The sequence below is a fragment of the Pogoniulus pusillus genome, unplaced genomic scaffold, assembly GCF_015220805.1.
Source record: "Pogoniulus pusillus isolate bPogPus1 unplaced genomic scaffold, bPogPus1.pri scaffold_243_arrow_ctg1, whole genome shotgun sequence".
Classification (NCBI taxonomy): Eukaryota; Metazoa; Chordata; class Aves; order Piciformes; family Lybiidae; genus Pogoniulus; species Pogoniulus pusillus.
The window spans coordinates 1-12,089 of NW_026974667.1; the positions used below are offsets into that span (position 1 = coordinate 1).

At 68.5% G+C, this 12,089-nt stretch overlaps 2 protein-coding genes across 2 annotated transcripts; both read left to right on the plus strand.

Annotated features, from left to right (window-relative positions):
- The first annotated feature begins 1,153 nt into the window (after positions 1-1,153).
- On the plus strand, positions 1,154-6,596 carry PA2G4 (proliferation-associated 2G4). The gene is made up of 7 exons (XM_064141306.1): positions 1,154-1,254; positions 2,127-2,205; positions 3,169-3,302; positions 3,452-3,546; positions 4,452-4,579; positions 5,205-5,258; positions 6,412-6,596. The coding sequence occupies exons 1-7, from the start codon at positions 1,178-1,180 to the stop codon at positions 6,475-6,477; spliced, it is 633 nt and encodes a 210-aa protein (XP_063997376.1). The 5' UTR covers positions 1,154-1,177; the 3' UTR covers positions 6,478-6,596.
- A 2,853-nt stretch (positions 6,597-9,449) lies between these two features.
- Positions 9,450-11,930, plus strand: ZC3H10 (zinc finger CCCH-type containing 10). The gene is made up of 2 exons (XM_064141308.1): positions 9,450-9,533; positions 10,211-11,930. Exon 2 carries the CDS (start codon positions 10,267-10,269, stop codon positions 11,506-11,508), a length of 1,242 nt encoding a protein of 413 aa, XP_063997378.1. The 5' UTR covers positions 9,450-9,533; positions 10,211-10,266; the 3' UTR covers positions 11,509-11,930.
- Positions 11,931-12,089: the final 159 nt, after the last annotated feature.

Sequence of the window (12,089 nt, forward strand, 5' to 3'; positions counted from 1 at the left end):
AGGGGAGGGTGCTGGGAGGAAGGCAGGCCCCAGCCCCTGTGCCCACACAGCCCTGCAGCTGCCCTGCACAGCTTTGCCTTCTGCTTTGGGCTTCCCTTGGCACCTGCCCCACCCTGGGGGAGGCTCTGGGCGATCCCATTCCTGCTGCTCTTCCTCCTCCCTCTCCCTCTCCCTCTCCTCCTCCTCTCCCCTTCTCCCTCTCTCCCTCCACCTCCTCTTCTCTTCTCCCTCTCCTCCTCCTCCTCTCCCTCTCCTCCTCCTCCTCTCCCTCTCCTCCTCCTCCTCTCCCTCTCCTCCTCCTCTCTTCTTCCCTCTCCTCCTCCTCCTCCTCCTCTCTCCTCTCCTCTCTTCTCTCCCTCTCCTCCTCCTCCTCTCCCTCTCCTCTTCCTCCTCTCCCTCTCCTCCTCCTCTCCCTCTCCTCCTCCTCTCCCTCTCCTCCTCCTCTCCCTCTCCTCCCCTCCCAAGTGCAGAACTCCTTTGGGGGCAGGAGAATGAGGCAGGAGGAGATCAGCCCTTCCCCCCCCCCCCCAAGCCCCTTCCCCTCCCGAGCCCTCCCCCCCTGAGCCCCTTCCCCACCCCAAGCCTCTCTCACCTCTCCCAGGCCCTTGGGAATGGCTCCAGGTGGGAATCCTGGAGTGGGTTGGGGCTGGAAGGGACCTTGAAGCTCATCCAGTGCCAAGTCCCTGCCGTGGGCAGATGCTGAGTGGAGCTGCAGGAGCTGCAGGGCCTCATCCAGGCTGGCTCCAGGCCCCTCCAGCATCCTCACAGCCCCCCCTGGACCCTCCCCAGCCCTCCCCTGGCCCTGCTCACCTGGGGAGCCCAAACTGGTCCCAGTCCTCCAGCTGTGCCCTCCACAGCCTCCCTGGGCAGCTGCTGCAGGCCTCCAGCAGCCTCACACCAGACAAGCTTCTGCTCCTTGCTCAGGTGGCACCTCCTGGGTGCCACTTTGTGCCCCCTGCCCTCTCCTTGCCCACCCCTGAGCAACTGAGCCCAGCCCCAGCCCCTGGCACCTTTCTAAGCTGCCGCCAGAGGAGGAGCAACGCTGGGGGTGGGCTCAGGACCCTGCTGAGCTTTAATCCTGCTTCAAAGTGGGCAGGGGGGAGGCCAGCAGAGGTGCCCAGGAGGCCTGGCAGGTGCTGGCATCTCCAGGCTGTGCCCATCTGCTCCTCACACAGGGATGCTGTCCCACCAGCTCAAGCAGCACATCATCGACGGGGAGAAAACCATCATCCAGAACCCCACAGACCAGCAGAAGTGAGCTCCTCCCCCCCCCGGGGGGCTGCTGTGCCCTGGGGAGGGTCCCCCCTGCTCCCTGGGGGTGATTCAGACCTTGCTGACCCTTCCCCTCCCTCCTCCACCTCTTGGCATTTCTCCCTGGGGGTGGCTGAGAGAGGTTGGGAGTGGGGGGAGGAGGTTTCCTGAGCTGTGCTGGTTGGAGGGGCAGGGAGAAGCTGCCAGCTGCAGGGGCAGGGGGGGTTGGGGCAGCTGCAGCTCTGCCAGCAGCTCCTGAGCTCTGCCTGCAGCTCCTGAGCTCTGCCTGCAGCTCCTGAGCTCTGCCAGCAGCTCCTGAGCTCTGCCAGCAGCTCCTGAGCTCTGCCTGCCAGCAGGCAGGAGGGTGAGCAGCTGGAAGGGGGGTGGGAGGTGGGTGGGGACCTTCACTGCCTTCCAGCAGCTCGGGGCTGGGGGCTTCAGGGTTGGGTTTGGGTTGGGAAGTTCAGGGCTGGAAGGGTCTGGGCTGGGGGCTTCAGGGCTGGGTGCTGCTGGCCCTGGGGTGCTGCTGGCCCTGGGGTGCTGCTGGCCCTGGGGTGCTGCTGGCCCTGGGGTGCTGCTGGCCCTGGGGTGCTGCTGGCCCTGGGGTGGTTGAGCTCTTGGCCAAGCTGGGACATGAGCTCAAGTTCCAAGAGCTGCTGCTGAGGTCTCCTCAGCCTTCCCTGGGGGTCTCTGCCCCTCACCGTGGCCAGGAGGAGCCTTTGGCACCTCCAGCCCCTGCCTCTCCTCCACCACCTTTTGCCCTCCTCAGCCCCTCCTGTGCCCTGCTGGGGGCTCAGAGCTCAGCGTGGGGCTGGGGGGAGGCTTTGGCTGCTCTTTGCCCACCTCAGGCCTCAGCAAGGTTCTGCCCCCCCCAGGAAGGATCACGAGAAGGCAGAGTTTGAGGTCCACGAGGTTTATGCTGTCGATGTCCTCGTCAGCAGTGGGGAGGGCAAGGTCAGAGCTGCCTGCTGCCTGCTGCCTGCTGCCTGCTGCCTGCTGCCTGCTGCCTGCTGCCTCCTGCCTGCTGCCTGCTGCCTGCTGCCTGCTGCCTGCTGCCTCCTGCCTCCTGCCTGCTGCCTGCTGCCTCCTGCCTGCTGCCTCCTGCCTGCTGCCTGCTGCCTGCTGCCTGCTGCCTGCTGCCTGCTGCCTCCTGCCTGCTGCCTCCTGCCTGCTGCCTCCTGCCTGCTGCCTGCTGCCTGCTGCCTGCTGCCTGCTGCCTGCTGCCTGCTGCCTGCTGCCTGCTGCCTGCTGCCTCCTGCCTGCTGCTTCCTGCATCCTCCTGCTGCCTCCTGCTGCCTCCTGCCTCCTGCCTCCTGCCTGCTGCCTCCTGCCTGCTGCCCTTCCTGATGCTGCCTGCTGCCTGCTGCCTCCTGCCTGCTGCCTGCTGCCTCCTGCCTCCTGCCTGCTGCCTGCTGCCTGCTGCCTCCTGCCTGCTTCCTCCTGCCAGTTCCTGCCTCCTGCTCCCCTTCCTTCTGCCCCCTGCTCTGCCTCCCCTCCCTGCCTCCTGCTCCCCTTCCTGCTCCCCTTCCTGCTCCCCTTCCTGCTCCCCTTCCTGCTCCCCTTCCTGCTCCCCTTCCTGCTCCCCTTCCTGCTCCCCTTCCTGCTCCCCTTCCTGCTCCTGCTTTTCCTCCCCTCCTTTCCTGCTGTCTCCTGCTCTCCTTCCTGCTGCCTCCTTCTCCCCCTGCCCTCCCACTCCCCCTTTGCCCTCTCCCTACCCTCTCAGCTGCCCTCCCCCTGCCCTCCCACTCCCCCTTTGCCCTCTCCCTACCCTCTCAGCTGCCCTCCCCCTGCCCTCCCACTCCCCCTTTGCCCTCTCCCTACCCTCTCAGCTGCCCTCCCCCTGCCCTCCCACTCCCCCTTCGCCCTCTCCCTACCCTCTCAGCTGCCCTCTCCCTCAGCTGCCTTCCTGCCTGGCAGGCCAAGGACGCAGGGCAGAGAACCACCATCTACAAGAGGGATCCCTCCAAGCAGTATGGGCTGAAGATGAAGACCTCCAGAGCCTTCTTCAGCGAGGTGGAGCGGCGCTTCGACACCATGCCCTTCACCCTCAGGTGCCCACACTGCCCCCAGCGGGCTCCTGCCAGCCCCACGGCTGCCCAGAGGGGTGAAGGGCTTGGGTGCCTGGAGGGTGAGCCCTGCCCTGCAGGGTTGGCACCGGGCAGGGGCTGCAGGCTCAGGCCTGGCACTGTGCCCCCCGCAGGGCGTTCGAGGACGAGAAGAAGGCCAGGATGGGGGTGGTGGAGTGTGCCAAGCACGAGCTGCTGCAGCCCTTCAACGTCCTCTACGAGAAGGAAGGTGGGCACAGGGCATGGGGATGGGCATGGGCAGGGCTGTCCTGCTCCACAAGCCCCAGAGGTGCCCTCTGCAAGGGCATTCCCTGCCCCTGCCCTGGCACCTCAGCTTGGGTCGGAGTCGTCGCAGTGCCCCTGAGGGGGAGGGGAAGGGTTGGGGGCTGAGGGGGCTGGCAGAGGGCAGTGGGCACTGGAAGCTCCCACCTGCCTGCTGGGTGCCCCTAAAGGCCCTGTCAGCCTGCTGGGTGCCCTTGCAGCCCCTCTCTGCCCAATTGGTGCCCTTGCAGCCCCTCTCTGCCCAGTTGGTGCCCCTGCAGCCCCTCTCTGCCCAGTTGGTGCCCCTGCCACCCTTCTGTTCCCAGTTGGTGCCCCTGCAGCCCCTCTCTGCCCAGGGGGTGCCCCTGCAGCCCCTCTCTGCCCAGGGGGTGCCCCTGCAGCCCCTCTCTGCCCAGTTGGTGCCCCTGCAGCCTCTCTTTGCCCAGTTGGTGCCCCTGCAGCCCCTCTCTGCCCAGTTGGTGCCCCTGCAGCCCCTCTGTTCCCAGTTGGTGCCCCTGCAGCCCCTCTCTGCCCAGTTGGTGCCCCTGCAGCCCCAGCAGCCCGGGGGTGCCCTGCAGCCCCTCTCTGCCCGGGGGGGTGCCCCTGCAGCCCCTCTCTGCCCAGTTGGTGCCCCTGCAGCCCCTCTCTGCCCAGGGGGTGCCCCTGCAGCCCCTCTCTGCCCAGGGGGTGCCCCTGCAGCCCCTCTCTGCCCAGTTGGTGCCCCTGCACCCCCTCTCTGCCCAGTTGGTGCCCCTGCAGCCCCTCTGTTCCCAGTTGGTGCCCCTGCAGCCCCTTTCTGCCCGGGGGGGTGCCCCTGCAGGCCCCAGCAGCCCGGGGGGTGCCCCTGAGGCCCGGTGCCCGCTGTGCCCGCAGGGGAGTTCGTGGCCCAGTTCAAGTTCACGGTGCTGCTGATGCCCAACGGCCCCATGCGGATCACCTGCGGCCCCTTCGAGCCTGACCTCTACCGCTCCGACTTCGAGGTGCAGGATGCAGAGCTGAAGGTGAGCGCCAGGGGGCGCCAGAGGCCCCGCGGGGGCTGTGCCCACCCAGCGCCCGGGGCAGGGGGAAGGGAGGGGGAGGAGCGGCCCTGGGGGCAGGGCAGGGCACAGCCTGAGCTGCCAGGGAGGCTGCAGAGCTCGGCAGGGGCTGAGGTGTGCCCAGCTTGGTGCCCAGCAGGACTCAGCCACCAGCCTGGCTCTGCTTCCTGGGGCTCTGTGCCCTGTTCGTGCCCCTTGCCCCCCTCCCCTTTGTGCCCCCTCCCCTTTGTGCCCCTTCCCCCCCTCCCCTTTGTGCCCCTTCCCCCCCTCCCCTTTGTGCCCTCTCCCCTTTGTGCCCCTTCCCCTTTGTGCCCCCTTTCCCCCCTCCCCTTTGTGCCCCCTCCCCTTTGTGCTCCCTTCCCTCTCCCCTTTGTGCCCCTTCCCCTTTGTGCCCTCTCCCCTTTGTGCCCCCTCCCCTTTGTGCCCCCTTCCCCCCCCTCCCCTTTGTGCCCCCTTCCCCCCCCTCCCCTTTGTGCTCCCTTCCCTCTCCCTTCCCTTCCCACTTCACTGCTGCTCCTCTCCCTCCCTCCCTCCCCTGCCCCCTGGGCTCTCCTCTGCCCTCTCCTTCACCTTCCCTCCCTCTCCCCAGGCCCTTCTACAGAGTTCTGCGAGTAGGAAGACTCAGAAAAAGAAGAAAAAGAAGGTAAAGGGACCTGGGGGGCACCCGGGGGGGGGCAGGTGGCACCCGGGGGGGGGCAGGTGGCACCCATGGGCCTGGCAGGAGCAGGATGGGTTGGGTGAGAAGGGCAAGGTTGGCCCAGAGGAACAAGGAGGGTTTGGACCTCTCGGAAGAGTCAACTCCACCTCCAGCCCTCCCCCTGGCTGCTCCTCATCCTCCCTCCCCCTGGCTGCTCCTCATCCTCCCTCCCCCTGGCTGCTCCTCACTCCCTCCCCCTGGCTGCTCCTCATCCTCCCTCCCCCTGGCTGCTCCTCATCCTCCCTCCCCCTGGCTGCTCCTCATCCTCCCTCCCCCCCACCTTACTCAAGCCCTCGCTCCAACTCCTCCTCCCTCCATCCCCCACTCCATCTCTCCTTCCTCTCTCCTTCCTTCCCCCCTCCATCCTCCTCCTCCTCCTTTGCTCCATCCCCTTGCTCTTCCCTCCATATCCTCATCCATCTTCCCCCTCCTCTCCCCTTCCCCCTCCCCCCATCCTCCTCTCCCCCATCCCTTTCCCCCTTCCATCCTCCCTCTCCATCCCCCTCCCTTCCATCCTCCCTCTCCATCACCCTCTCCCCCCTCCATCCTCCCATCCTCCTTCCATCCTCCCATCCTCCTTCCATCCTCCCATCCTCCTTCCATCCTCCCATCCTTCTTCCATCCTCCCTCTCTCTCCATCCTCCCTCTCTCTCCATCCTCCCTCTCTCTCCATCCTCCCTCTCTCTCCATCCTCCCTCTCTCTCCATCCTCCCTCTCTCTCCATCCTCCCTCTCTCTCCATCCTCCCTCTCTCTATCCTCCCTCTCTATCCTCCCTCTCTCTCTGTCCTCCCTCTCTCTCCATCCTCCCTCTCTCTCCATCCTCCCCCTCCCCTCCATCCCCCTCCCTTCCATTCTCCCTCTCCCTCCCCCCCACTCCATCCTCCCCTCCTCCTTCTCCTCTTTCCATCCTCCATCCCCCTCCTTTCTCCTTCCATCCTCCCTCTCTCTCCATCCTCCTCCTTCTCCTCCTCCTCCTCTTTCCATCCCCCTCCCTCCTCTCTCCTTCCCCCTCATCCATCCTCCCCCCTCCCCCCCCACCTCCTCCATCTCTCCTAACCCCTCCCTTCTCCTCCTTCTCTCCCTCTCCCCCTGCTGCAGGCCTCCAAGAACGCAGAAAACGCAACCACAGGAGAGGCAGGAGAGGAAAACGAAGCTGGGGACTGAGAGGACCCCCCCAGGGCCCCTCCCATCTGTAGCAGCCAAACTCCAACTCAGCCTTTTTAAACCTCCCTCCCCCCTCCCCCCCCCCCCCCCAAATTAATAAAACCAACAACAAATTTGAATTTCTTCCTCCCTCCTCCTCCTCCTCCCCCCCCCAAAGAGCCAAACTCCAACCTGGCACTGTTGGGTCTCAGCTCAACCAAACTCCCCCCCCCCAGGGGGCTCCTGGCAGCTGCTGCAGACCTCCCCCCCCCCCCCCAGTTCCTCCTCCAGTGTGCAGCTGGCACCGAGCTAGGGGCAGGGGGGGAGGTGTTGGAGGGCAGCAGAGCCCTGCAGGGGCACCTTGCCAGGCTGGCTGGGTGGGCACAGGCCAAGGGGATGAGACTGAACCAGTGCCAGTGCCAGGCTCTGCCCTTTGGCCACAGTGGCACAGGCTGGGCACAGAGTGGCTGAGAGCAGGCAGGCAGAGAGGGCCCTGGGGGTGCTGGGTGGCAGCTGCAGAGGAGGCAGCAGTGTGCCCAGGTGGGCAGCAGAGCCAGGGGCAGCCTGGGCTGGCTGAGGAGCAGTGTGGGCAGCAGGAGCAGGGCAGTCCTTGTGCCCCTGTGCTGGCACTGCTCAGGGCACCCCTGGAGTGCTGTGCCCAGCTCTGGGCTCCTGCACTGCAGAGAGAGGTTGAGGTGCTGGAAGGTGCCCAGAGCAGGGCAGCAAGGCTGGGGAGGGGGCAGAGCCCTGTGAGGAGAGGCTGAGGGAGCTGGGGGGGTGCAGCCTGGCACAGAGGAGGGTGCCAGGGCAGAGCTGATTGCTGCCTGCAGCTGCCTGCAGGGAGGCTGTGCCCAGCTGGGGTTGGGCTCTGCTGCCAGGCCCCCAGGGCCAGAAGAAGAGGGCACAGCCTGAAGCTGTGGCAGGGCAGGGTCAGGCTGGGTGTGAGGAGGAAGCTGTTGGCAGAGAGTGATTGGCACTGGGCTGGGCTGCCCAGGGAGGGGGTGCAGTGCCCATGGCTGGGGGTGCTGCAGCCAAGGCTGGCTGGGGGCACTGAGTGCCAGGCTCTGGTGGGCAGGGCAGGGCAGGGCAGGAGCAGCTCAGAGCTCTCTGCAGCCTGAGCCGGTTCAGCCCTCCCCTGCCCCAGCTCCATTCTCTCCCCTCCCCTCCCCCCCCCTCTGTTCCCTTTCGCTCGGAGCCTGCCCCAGGCCCTGCGGCGCCGCTCGCGGAGGTCATTTCCGCTGCCGCCGCCAGGGGGCGCTCGGGACCGGCCCCGGGGCCCTTCCCCGCCCAAGATGGCGCCGGGCGGCTCCCAGCATGCACCGCGCCGCGGACTACGGCTCCCGGCGTGCCCCGCGCCGCGGGGGCGTGGCCTCCAGCGCCGCCCTATAAATAGGCCTCGGCGCCGCGGGGAGGCCTCTCTGGGCCGCGCTGCCATCTTGGCGCCGCCGCCGCCGGCAGCCTCCATCCGCCGCCATCCGCCGCCATCCGCCGCCATCCGCCGCCGCCTGACCGCCGGGAGCGAGGGAGGTGAATCGGCGCCGCCATGAGGGCCAAGGTGAGCGGCGGCAGCGGCCGATGGCGCTTCCTGCCTCCCCGGGAGTGCATCCCCGGCAATGGCTGCCCCGGGCCGGGGCCGGCTCCGGGCGGGAGCGTTCCGGGGGCAGCCGCCGGGAAGCTTCCGTGGGACCGGGACGGGGAGCGCGGCCGGGGGCAGAAGCGCCGTTAGGGTCCTCGGTGGGTAGGGAGTGGAGGGGACAAAGTCTCGGTGCCTGAGTGGGGCCGCGGGGGAGACCCGGAGCGGGTCTGGGCTTTGAGGAGGACACAGAGCGGAGCTGCGGCCCCGGGACCGCCGTTACCGGCCCCGGGACCGCTGTTACCGGCCCGAACGCAGCTCCCAGCCCCCGCGTACCGGGGGACTAACGACACCCAAGCGGCCCCACGGCCGGCGGTAACGGCTCCCGCTCTCCCCGTGCCGCCGCTAACGGAGGTTCTCTCTTGTCTCTTCCCCGCAGTGGCGCAAGAAGCGGATGCGCAGGTACGTGGAGCCCCCCCGGGGCCGCCGCCCGCCGGTCCTGCCCCGCCTGGGGAAGGGAACGGGGCCCAGCTGCTGCCCGGGGCCTCGGCGCGGGGCCGGGGCCGGTGCCTGAGCGCTGCTGCTCTCTCCCGTAGGCTGAAGCGCAAGAGGAGGAAGATGAGGCAGAGGTCCAAGTAGGCTCCGCCGCGGAGCTGAGCGGGACCGGAGCGCAGGATCGCCGCTGCCACCGGGGAGGGAGCTCGGTGCTGCCGGGAGGAGCCGCCGCGCCGGCCCCGTGCCGTGCTCTGCGGCCGCTGTCGTGCCGCGAATAAAAGCGATGTTGTTAGGACTCGGTGTGGTGCCTCCGGGACCGGCTGGGGGAGGGTATCCGGTAACGAGGTTTGGGACCGGAGGGGTTCTCTGGTGACAGGAGACTGGGAGCCACCGGGAGCGGCCAAGGCGGAGGAGTTCTCCGGTAACGGCTGTCTGGGGCTGGCTGGTGGGAGGGGATCCCGTCCGTAACGAGACTGAGCGCGGGGGGAGGGTGTCCGGTAACGGAAGGCTCCGGCTCGGGCTGGGAGCATTCTCTCATAACGGGGCTGGGATTGAGGAGGTTACTCCGGTAACGGTGGTTGGATTTGAGAACGGGAGGCTGGGATCCGGGCGTAGCGCTCCGGTAATGAAGTGCCCCTCCGGTTCCGGGCTAGGACCGGGTGGAGAGTTCTCCGGTAACGGAGAGCAGGACCAGATCCTGGCACGGCGACCGCCGGGCGGTGCCGGAGCCGCCTGAGGAGCGACCTTGCCCGGTGGAGCTGGTACCGGCGGCACCTAAAGCTCCCGGTGCGGCGTGGGGAGCCCGCGGGCAGCGCCTAACCGGAGGCGCACGGTGATGACGTAACGAGGAGGGACGGCACCTGGCGCGTTGCACGCCGGGAGGAAGTAACGCCGCTCCTTCCGGGCCGACCCGGAAGCACCATTGAGAGCTTCCGGCGCGGCGCAGAGCGGGGCCGGAAGGGGTCGCTCATTGTTGGCGCCGGAGGAGCCGCGAGGAGGCCGCGGTTGGGTGAGTCTGGGCCAGGCCGCACCGGGGCTGGGCCTGCCCCGGCCGAGTCTCGCCGCTCCCGGGGTAGGCTCCGCTCCGCCGCCTCGGGATCTCTGCGGTGTCCTCCCCGCTCCGGCCCTGCCGCCACCGGAGCTGCCCGGACCCTGCGGGGCGGTTGCTATGGAGACCCCGTGACGGGGCCGCGCCCCCTCCGCCGTCCCGGTGCGACCCCAGCGGCGCCGCCGTGGGTGGGAATCTCTCAACGTCGAGCTCCGGTGGCAGCCGAGTCCCGGCAGCCCGCCCGGGCCGCGCTCGCTGACGGCAGCGGCGGAAAGCGGCCGAAGGAGCTGCCCTCGGGGGCGCCAGAGCCGCCAGAGCCACCCGGGGCAGAGCCACCCAGGGCAGAGCCACCCGGGGCTGCCCTCGGGACTCAGAGCTGCTACAGCCTCGCCGGCACCGGGGCAGAGCCACCCGGGGCTGCCCTCGGGACTCAGAGCTGCTACAGCCTCGCCGGCACCGGGGCAGAGCCACTCGGGGCTGCCCTCGGGGGCTCCGCAGTCGCCACCGACCCCGGGTCAGAGTCCCCCCGGGGAGCCGCACGGCACCTCCCAGCCCTGCTCCAGTTCCATTGCCCTTACCCCGAACTCGCTCCCAGCTCTCTCCCTCACCCTCCCTCCCTCCCTCCCTCCCTCCCTCAGCGCCCGGCAGCCCCGCGGCCATAACGACAGCGGCGGCGGCGGCGGCGGCGGCGAAGATGCCCGATCGCGACAGCTACAACAACAGCAGCAGCGGGGATGAGGTCGGGGCCAACGCCGACGACATCTGCAGGGACTTCCTGCGCAACGTCTGCAAGCGAGGGAAGCGCTGCCGGTTCCGGCACCCGGACATGAGCGAGGTCACCAACCTGGGCGTGCGCAAGAACGAGTTCATCTTCTGCCACGACTTCCAGAACAAGGAGTGCGTCCGCCTCAACTGCCGCTTCATCCACGGCACCAAGGAGGACGAGGACTGCTACAAGAAAACCGGCGAGCTGCCCCCGCGCCTCCGCCAGAAGGTGGCCGCCGGCCTGGGCCTCTCCCCCGCCGATCTGCCCAACAGCAAGGAGGAGGTTCCCATCTGCAGGGACTTCTTGAAGGGCGACTGCCAGCGGGGGGCGAAGTGCAAGTTCCAGCACCTGCAGAGGGACTACGAGTACGAGGGCCGGGGGTTGGCGTCCCGCGAGCAGGGCATCGTCGCCGCCGGGCGGCGCTACGACCCTTACGATGCCATTTACGACCCGGATCGTTACGACGATCACCACCATCACCACCACCACCTTCACCACCACCACGAGCCGCCGGTGCTGAAGCGGCGGCGGGGTGGGGGCGGGGTGGGGAGCGGGGAGGGGCTGCACTTCGAGGCTTACGAGTACGGCTTCGGCGGGGCGCGCTCGGTGGAGTACAGGCTGCTGGAGGAGGAGAATGTGATGCTGAGGAAGCGAGTGGAGGACCTCAAGAAGCAGGTCAGCAACCTGCTGGCCACCAACGAGGTGCTGCTGGAGCAGAACGCTCAGTTCCGTAACCAGGCCAAGGTGATGACCCTCAGCTCCACCGCCACGGCCACCGAGCAGACTCTGGCCCCCACCGTGGGCACCGTCACCAACTACAACCACAGCATCGCCCAAACTCACACCACCCTCAGCAGCCAGGCCCTGCAGCCGCGGCCTGTGTCCACGCAGGACCTGGTGGCGCCCGCAGGGGCTCAGGCTGCTCCTCCTGCCAACGCTGCGCCCCCTATGAACCCTGAGATCACTCCGCTCTCGGCCGCTCTGGCTCAAACCATCGCCCAGGGGATGGCGCCTCCGGTTTCCATGGCTCCCGTGGCGGTGTCGGTGGCGCCGGTAGCCGTTTCCATGGCGCAGCCGCTAGGGGGCATCACCATGAGCCATGCCACCACCCCCATGGTCACCTACCCCATCGCCTCCCAGAGCATGAGGATCACAGCCATGCCCCACTGACGTCTCCACGCCCCCAACCCCCACCCACTGCCAAACTGAGCCTCTGGGGGATGCGGTAGGAGGACGAAGAGGAGGAGGAGGAGGATGGGATGGACCCTCCCCAGCCCGAGGCGGGGCGGGGGGGGGTCTTGCTTGGAGCAAGGAGAAGGGTGGGTATCAACCCCACTCAGGACTTGATGCCTCAGCCTGGCACCTGCCCCACGGTGGGGAGCTGCCGGTAAAACCTCCCGGGGCTGGGGGGTGCTGGGGATGCTCCTGCTTACGGACGCGGCCTCCCCCCCCCCACCCCGTTCCCCCGGCGACTTTGTGTCGGGCCGGGGCCATGTCCCGGGTGTGTGCTGTGGGGAGGGGGAGGGCAGCGCCGGGGCCGCGGCTCCCCCGAGCCCTGTAACGTTTTCAGCTATTAAAAAGCCAGAAAAGTCTGCGGCGAACGCTCTCGGGGCACGGCGGGGCGGGGGGCGGCAAGGTGGGGACCGGGACCGGGACGGGTGCGGACGGGTGGGCGGCAGGACCCTGCTGCGGGCGCGGGCGGCAGGCTCCGCCCATCAGCTCGGTGGCCACGCCCCTCGCTGGCATCCCGT